At 34.2% G+C, this 9770-nt stretch overlaps 1 protein-coding gene across 1 annotated transcript in view; it reads right to left on the bottom strand.

The window, feature by feature from the left end:
• NPAS3 (neuronal PAS domain protein 3) overlaps nucleotides 1–9770 on the bottom strand; it is a 1019383-nt gene that overhangs the window by 791790 nt on the left and 217823 nt on the right. The window contains exon 3 of the mRNA XM_044660006.1: nucleotides 1518–1762. Coding sequence (XP_044515941.1) covers nucleotides 1518–1762 — 245 coding nt within the window. The remainder of the gene's footprint in view (nucleotides 1–1517; nucleotides 1763–9770) is intronic.

Raw genomic sequence — 9770 nt, 5'->3', positions numbered from 1 at the left:
AAGGAAGGAAGGAAGGAAGGAAGGAAGGAAGAAAGAAAGAAAGAAAGAAAGATAGATAGATAGATAGATAGATAGATAGATAGATAGATAGATAGTAGATAGATAGACTGGATGGATGGATGGATGGATGGATATAGATACCACTCAGAACTTGATCTTAAGAAGCACAAAGATAATATCTATTTAATGTCTTCTGTACAAGCTCTAAATGACTTTCTAAGACTTGAGGAACATAACATTTTACACTTTAAATCCTGGCTCTCCGTTTCTAGTAAACATAGCTAAATATAATCTACAAATGTATGTCAATGTAAATATGTGAACAGACATACACATATGTACATACACACATTACCATGCTTTACCAGGCTCAAAAAGCCTGGTAAATGACCACTGCTTTTTGCCCTTCATATCAATCTCAATTCTATATGAAAGATGACAGCTCCCCACTAGTACCTTTTCCTCTAGCCAGGAGGGCAAGTGAAAGCTGCTTCAGCTGCCAACACCAATGTTGCTCAATAGCTAGCTGTCACGAAGCAATCAAACACTTAACCAGAAACTCCCATTCATTGCCCAGAGGTGGTTACTTGCAATAACCATCCACATGCCTGTCCTTAGTCCCAGCTCACCTGGTTTTCATGGGTCAGGGAAGAGAGCATAATCCCATCCACTACAGATAGCTCTTCTGCCTAGATTATACACCCTTAGGGATGTAAGATCAATGGTCAAAACACAAGTTTATTCTAAAACATTTATAAACAAGAACATCCACATGGATATGCAAATTCACACACATCCAGAGGTTTAAAATCAAATTGTTCTTTTATGATTTGGTGTTCAAAATATATTATAAAGTATTAGAACTTAATAACAACATTAAAGAAAAATACCATCATTATGTGAAAGACTGAAGCAGGATTCAAAAATTAAATTAAAAATAATAAGAAATGCATCAAGGATTGGGAAGACATATCTGGATGGTTATATATGTCAACCTTCAAGTTAACACAGTTATACACATATATCAATAGTGCCTTTAAACTGAAATGCAGGCATTTTTGTTAGTTGATGAATTTTAAACACAAAATGCCTGTTAAGACTAAGTCCTGTTCTCATCTACTTCCACTTAGAGCTGAGAATATTAACTTCTCCCCACTAACAAACATTTCCATACCCCACCCATCAGAAAGATTTTACATGGATTTTAGCATGGCATGAATTAAATAAAAAACACTTAAATGCAATTAATTTCATACTAAATTCTCTGAAACCTTATAAAAAGTGATAGATTACTTAGACTGACAGATAGTTTTTGAAAATAAAATAGAAATAGAAGAAGAGGTTTATTTCACCTTCACATGGTGTCTTTCTCATGCAGACCTCAGATTTCCACATTTGTATCCCTTTAAAGGTTTTGATATGCAGGAAAAGAAGAAAGGATGATGGTAAACATTTCAATAGAGAGATTATTATAGACTACCATATTCCAGTGAGAAAAAAATTGCCCTAAATCATACCTTTAACTGAAGTATTGGGTGGAGGTCCTTCCATTCTCAAGTTCCATGGAGGATCTCCCTGATTTGCAAAGTCCCTCATTTTCAGATAGCTAATTGTAAGTCGGATGATGGACGCCTTGTCAAGCTGGCTGGTGATGGCTGCAGGAAGTGGCAACAACTTAGCCAATTCATAGAACTCAAAATTCTCCTTTCCCCGACGGGAACGAGCAGCATCTCGGGACTTTTCCTTTCTCAAGGCTTGTAAACTGCACAGATAAAAAGGGAATAGGGTGGTTAATAGTGCTAGAACTACCTTTCATTCAGAAATAGCTAGTTTCCTTATTTCAATGTTTCCTCAATAATATCCATCAATGTCTTTCCCAGATGTTCAGGACCCGGTAAGATGAGTTTCAACAAATTATTACACGGTGATCACATCCTTCTGCAAGGCTTTAATGGCTATATGGGAGAAATAACTTGACAATATGTTGTATGCTAGAATTTTACCTATTTCCTTTTATTATTGCATATACATACACATATACCCATAGTTTATATTCAATTTGGCTGATGTTAATCAACTCTCAGCTAATTAGGAGATTGTGCCTGCTTTGACACTTCTGTTCTCCACTTAATGAATTGTTCATTGAACTGTCTTCATTAGAGGCTTTCATTGAAGGAGAAAGGAGAAAGAGAAAAATGTAAAAGGGGAAGGAAAAGCTTGGCCTGGCAGTATTCAGGGAATTGGAACTTACTCAACTTTTTACATGGCAGTACTCTATAAAAATGTTCACAGTGGAAACAAAATGTTTTCACAACTCTGTCAATTTTAAAGTATATCTCACTGTAGATGCCAAAAATGAGTTTGGCTGAACATTTATAGAATTAAGTAATTCCATAGCTGCTACAGGCAGATACTAGACTAATACAAGTTTCTAAATACAGAATCCAATTTTGTTTTTACATAATTATTTTTAAAATTCCAAATTATCTATCCAACATTCCTCATCAGAACTAGTCATATTAAATGTTTTAGTTTTCAGGGCAACATTTTAATTTGACAATTACTTTTCCTTTGAAATTGTGCCAGTTGAACAAGCATATGTCAGCTTTCAAGAAAAGGAAAATATAAGGCTTGCGAAATAACTTATTGTCCAGTAGTTGAGTTAACCAGCATATACTGAGAACTACTGACTGTTTTTACATATCAAAAATAAACAAATATAATTAGTAATGGCTTTCACAATCTTGGTTTTAAAATATAGGTAGGTTCAGACACCAGGTTTCAGACTACATACTCAGAAAAGAAGTATCATTCAGTTCCAATTTTATTCATTGTAAAAGCTTGTCATTTGGGGTATTACTTTAAAAATTACTTGGGTTTCCTTTGACATTTTTTTAACTACAGTGAGAAAGAGGATATATGGCCTAATAAAAAATGAATTCCACCAGTGTCTATAATATTATTGTTCTAATACCTATTTAAAAATAAAACTAGAGGGTCAATGGAATGGGTAAAGAATGAGATTTTCATTTAAAAATAAAAGTCAATATGGTGATACATTGAATTCTATAGGTTTCATGAAGATTGCCTGTAGTCTTCCCATTTCATCAATAAAAAAATGGTCACTTTTTAAAAGTCCAGGATTAATTTAAGAAATAAAATGCTTCTTCTTATGGGGAGGAGCTAAAGTATTTTAAAGATCACATTGCAAAATAAGTACTCAAATTATTATATGTATATTTCTTTCTCTCTCTCTAAATATATGTATATATGTATATATACATGTATATACATATATATACTATCTATCTATCTATCTATCTATCTATCTATCTATCTATCTATCTATATTCACACATATAGCAACACACATCTCTATCAGACATTGCACAATACTCCTCCCTGGTCAGTAGAACCAAAGAAAAGAAGGAATAATGGTTAAATAATTTACTTGATAAATACGTTTTTGCCCTCATTTTTATGAATAAATTGAAATAAAAAAACTGCATTGGCTGTGTTATCTGTGCCAAATTTATTGTGATTGCATGGCGCAAGTCCAAAAGGGAAATATAAGAACTCTTAATTCTAGCAAGGTTAACAGACAGATGTATAGCTACTTAATGAAAGTGCCAAAGTAGAAATTTTCACCAGCATCTCCTAATGCCTAGCCAATGACTTAGACTTACCTCCTAGCTCACACTTCACTTCTTATATTCCTAAACCAATTATCTTGGAGAATATTTACTTTAGAGATTCCTTTTTTCTCCCCTTTTGTCACCATGTGACCCTATTCGAGTGATCTTCTTGGTCACAATCTTAATAAAACAGGGTTTCCATGACTCCCATATCACATAATTATGCAGGCACTATAGGGTCCAACAGACTTTCAAAATGATAGCAGGGTATTTATAATAAATAGTGATTAGTTTTGAGGGCAATAGCAATAAAATATGACTGAAGAGAAACACAAGTTGTTGAGATGATGATCTAATAGCAGAAGATGAAGACAATGACATAGCTGGGAGAGTAAATGTCTGCTTTTATGAAGTAGGTCTTGATTTCTCAAGCAGTGCCCTATTAAAATTGAGGAATGCATTAGTAACCAAAAATGACTCTGCATTTGTACATTTTGTCATCAAGGAAATGTGGTATCAGTGGAGGAGCACTTAAAATGAATTTTAAAATTTAGATGAGTTTTAATAGTGCCTCTTTCTGTTACTAAAAGCATTACAGCACTCTCCATTCACAATAAGTTCTTCTCTGGGCTCCAGTTTCCTCATTACTAACTTCAGTCCACTTATGCCCTGATGGCACTGGAAATTATTCCTCAATTTTAGGCAAGAAGAAAACAGTATTTAATTTATCATAGAATATCAACTACATCTCCCCATGAAAACTATCAGAAGAAGTCATAAATCAACTTGAAAAAAGACCTGATAAAATTCTGGTGGTTTCCATAATTGCCACAAGTACAACACCTTATGTCTCACTCTGTATCATCCACAGTATTCACTGTGTATTCCCTATGTGCACAAATTGTCCAAAAAGTATCTAAAATAAATTTAACTTGTATGAAGTAGCTACATTAAAACTAAGCATCATCATTAAGCATTTGTTTTATCAGGGAAAAAGGAAAAGTACTTAATATGTTCTCTGTGTGATGGCATAAAACTGGAACTTGAGGGGATGGTCACCAACTGACCAATGGCTAAACATGTTGTGGCTAATGATTCTGTTGGAATGCTACTGCACTGGAAAAATGATGAACGAGTATATTAAAAAATACATGGAAAGACATACATGAATTTATGAAGGGTGAAACAAAAAGAACCAAGAGATTATATATAGGAAAAGAAATATCATTTGAAGAATAACTTGTATATGTCTATCTCTCAAGAAAAAAGTTAGAAATAAGCAAAATATGCTTATATATGTATATATATATGCATATATTTTTTCTCAAATGATGCCTTCTCTAGTGGGGGGAAGGGAGGGAGAGAGGAACTTATCTGGGGATATTAATGTAAGAAACATATAAATAAATAAAAAATTTTTAAATTCCATAAAAAAACAAAAGAATCTTTAGATTATCATGCAATTAATTAATTATTTTTTTAAAGTTTATTTTTGTTACATGTAGAAATAATTTCTCACAATTGATTTTTGACATTTTAAAATTCAGATTTTCTCCTTCCCTTTCCTACCCACTCCTCTGAGCTGGTGAATAGTCTGATATAGGTTATACTCATAATTTCATGTAATACATATTTCCATATTGCTCATTTCATGAAAGAAGAGACACATAATACATACAGTAGAAATCTCATGAAGGATATATAAGGAAGATGCTGTGCTTTGATCTGCACTCATATTCCAATAGTTCCTTCTTTGGCTGTGGATAGCATTTTCATCATGAGACCCTTGTGATTATCTTGGAGACTTGATTTGCAGATTATGATTTAATCCTTCACAGTTGGCAGTATAATTCACAGTATAAAAATTTCTGTAACCGTAGTAAAACTGAGCTTTTTCTGGATGAATCTACAATATATGGTATGCTATGTAAGAGCAATGAATGACTGGTAGTTTTGCATTTTGCCAATAAGAATGTAGCATGCCCTGGGTTTTGATGAGAAGGCTTGATAGTGGTTGAAGATTTAATTGCTCAAGAATGATAATCAAAAACAAAAACAACATGTATTTATTAAGCAGTTGCCATGTTTTGTAACAGGCCCTCCGATGAGACAACCCTCCCTCAAGAAATATATACCCTGTTGGAATGTACCATATTTAGTTCTCTTCTGGGTTCTATCACTAAAAGTATCAAAGAAGTTGGAAAGAATTCCATTATTTAATCATATAGTTATTTAATTATAAACACCTACATCCATAGGAGACTTTTGACTAGGCACTAAACAAAAACAAGTGTTAAATAGTTCTCATTATCTAGGTACTTACATCCTCCTATGGATATGTCTCATTAGAAATAAATATATTTCAAAGATATACAAAGTATAGATTAAAACAGAGATGTGATCCAATCTAAGGGAAAAAAACTGACTATGAGGTCTTGGGAAATTAAAGTTGGAAGAGAACACTTTTTAATGGGGGAATCATTAACATTTTCACAGCATAGAGTGAAGCCTGAGCTGAACCTTCAAAGGTCATAAATATGGAACTGAGAAAGGCCTTAGAGGTAATCTACCTTAATGTGTTCATTTATAGGATGAGGAAATAGAGGTAAAGACAAATTAAATAATTTGGCAAGGATCACACAGGTAATAAATGCCAGAAGTAGAATCTGAATTTTTTTAAACCCTTACCTTCCACATTAGAATCAATACTGTGTATTGGTTCCAAGGCAGAAGAGTGGTAAGGGCTAGGCAATGGGGGTTAAATGACTTGCCCAGGGTCAGACAGCTAAGAAGTATCTGAGGCCAGATTTGAACCTCCTGTCTCTAGGCCTGGCTCTCAGTTCACTAAGCTACCCAGTTACCCTCCTCCCTAGTCCTTTTGTGCTATATACAGCACTCTTTCCACTTCATTTTGCTTGCTACTTTTAAGAAGAGAATTTTCAAGGCCAGATATGCAGAGGAAGTGGATTCGAGGCATGGGCATGTTATGCATTAATGTTCACAAAAGAAATACAAAGGACAACAGAAGGAGCTCAGAGGATAGGATGAGAAGTGCCTTGTGTTCCAAGTTTGGGAGTTTTTATCTTTTCCTACAGGAAATAATTACTTAAGGATTTTGAGCATAGAAGGATCATAATCAAATCTGTGAATTATCAAGTCTTTCCGCCAATTATATTAAGAATAGAGTCCTTGCTGGACATAAGGAGGCTAGTTGGATGATGATTATAATAATTTATGTGAAAAGTTATGAAAGCCTAGAAAAGGATGTTGACTTTGTGGGTAGGAAGAAGCGGAGAGATTCAATAGGTATTATGAAGCTAGAATAAAGAAAAAAGCAACAACAAAACCTTGAGACAAGGATTGATTGGTTGTGAAAACTAAAGAAAACTGAAAAGTTAGCAATGACTCCAATGCTCGAGACAAGATGACTGGTATATTGTGATACCAAAGAAAGTAAATGTCTATTGAACAGGGATCCTTTAATTCATTGGATTTTTATCCCCCGCACCTAGTATACTGCTTGGCATATAGTAAGAGCTTAGTAAATAATTATTGGAAAATTATCAGAAAATGTGGAAGTCTGTGATATATTGAGTTTGAGGTATAGGTGAAAACCCTGGACATATGAGCTTTGGAAATCATCTTCATAGAAGAGAAAGTTGAAATTTTTTAAGAAATTAATTTTCATAAAAATGTAGATAAGAAAAGAATCTTATGGTAAGGATAACTGAAGGAGGAATCAAATATAGATGAGAACATCAGTTATAGCCAAGTGAACAACTAACTTATAAACCAAAAGAGGAATACATTGTTGTTATTGTTCTAGACCTTCAATTTTTTTGAGGCAGATATTTCCCTGGTTAATGAACAGACTCTATTAATGCACATCTGAAACTTACTGTTTTAAAGAGTTGCCAAGAGCATTAAGAGATTAAGAGGTTTGTCTAGGTCAAGGCCAATACAAAAGGCAGGACTTGAATCCATGGTCTCAACTCCAATTTCAGTTCTCAATCCACTTCTCTGCTTCTCACTATCAAGTTAATCTTTTTAAATTAATATTTTCATTCTATCATCCCTCCTGATAAAAAAAATCTAAGGTGATTTCTCCTATTATCTAAAAGCTCAGAACTAAACCCTCATGTCAAGCCAAATGAATTCTTCCCTTCTCCCCAAAATATTTCATCCTGCTTCAGTCAAGTATTTTTATTCATGTCCTCACTATCTCTCTTGATTATATTGTCTTTGTAGCAAAATACCCCCTCCAAAGTTCCTAATAGAATCGAGGTTATTATAGCCTTGCTTGGTCTAGAAAACTTAACTATAATTAAGACATAGAAATGCTAATAGCTATGCTAATGCTGACTGAGAAGAAATCTTCACTGAGAAGAAGAAAGCCTGTAGATTGTACATCCTGGGAAGAGAAGGGTATGTTGATTCCCTTTGGGGCATTAAGATTCTGGAGACCAATATGGAATGATTTAGAAAGGGGCTTATAGCCATTAAATAATATATTACTTGGAGAGACAACAGAATTTGAAGATAGAAGGCATTCTTATACACAGAAAGCAAAATGTCCTCAAATTAGCCAAAAAAAAAAAAAATAGGACATAGTATCCTTTTCCTAAGGTTATTGGAAATTTAAGGAAAACTCCTATAAAGGATGACATTTCTAATTGAGATCCAAAGAACAGTTCAGGGGAAAAAGAGATATGTGTTATAGGATCAAGACTTAAGGAGGTCATGGTTAAAGAAATTTCTGTAGATAGAGTCCAGAGAAGATCAGAGAATCAAGGTGGCTATGAGAAAAGGAGTTTTCATGTAAAAGTAGAGATTGAACCTGGGAATCCAACCAGAAAGGATCTTCCTGCCCCAGAGAATAAGAGACCACAAAAATGAAGTTTAGCTTTAGCTAACGCAGAAAGGTTCTTAGCACTGCCTCAGCATTGGGAAGTAGGTTTATTTGTCTTCTAAAGTCTAACCTAACTGGGCAAAAGTACATCATAAGTTTGCTGGCCAACACATGACAGATTTTTTAGTTGGAACAATTCATGAAATATGGATGGAGTTTTGATCAGTTCTTGGTAAAGGGATCATTCACAAGAAGAAACCATAGCTTTTATAAGAGTACAGAAGTATACTTGTATTACTCCTTTTCAACTCATTTGGCACATTTTCTGGCAGTATTATCCACTAAATCAGGAGAAATTGTAACAAAACCCAAATTTGCTTCTTTAAGGAATTCTAAACTTTAAAATTACTATGTGATAATGGATTTACCTTAAATCTTTGATCTCCTCATCACAGAAACTCCCTGTACCAATGCTGACTGGCAACTTCTTTGTAACATATGATGTTAAAAAGTTGTCCAATTTCCTGAGAAGATAAGTAACTTAACCACGGGATCCTGCATGCAGTATGTATATATATATATATATATATATATATATATCAGAGATGGATATGGATATGAGCTCAGGTCTTCTTAACTCCAAGGTTAGACTTTTATTCACTACACTACACTGTCTCTCTACTGGGAGATCAGAATAGTAGGTAAAACTTTTCTTCATGGAAGAGGAGAGTAGGAGATATTTTCTTCCTGAAATGGGGAGAAAGTAGAGTAGGGCCAACAGCCTCTTTAAATTTTACTTTTTTAAAGTACTTCTAAGGATCCAGACAGGCAAGATTTTATGGATTTTTGTACTTGTTTTGCTTAGGAGAACCCAGCACTACAGACTTCCACTATTTATCAATTAATCTGGCATCCAGCCTCAAAGGAAGAAGGTCGACCTGTATTAAAAATGCAGCCATCAAAAATTCATCAAAGGCTTCAGCATTTTAACTCATGAACCTTTGAACACCTGCATACTTGTCAGATCTCTGGTTATAGTTAACAGTGAGATCTATAGTTACTACGGTACCTACATTTGCCCTGACATGAGATGCATGAGGAGTCTTCCAGGGAAAGTACAGTAAAGATTCCACAGAAAAACATTTACCCTTCCCTCATTACCTTCAACACAATAGTCCACTACATATTGACACCACCCAAAGTTCAAAGTCAATCAAAAGCAGCCCTTCCACAGTGAGGAAAAAACAAATGCATCTATGGCCCTTTATTTGCCCAATTATAAACAT

Source organism: Gracilinanus agilis, chromosome 2 (genome assembly GCF_016433145.1).
Source record: "Gracilinanus agilis isolate LMUSP501 chromosome 2, AgileGrace, whole genome shotgun sequence".
Taxonomy (NCBI): Eukaryota; Metazoa; Chordata; class Mammalia; order Didelphimorphia; family Didelphidae; genus Gracilinanus; species Gracilinanus agilis.
The sequence above is the reverse complement of the archived record's forward strand: the minus strand, read 5'-3'. Positions and strand labels throughout refer to the sequence as shown.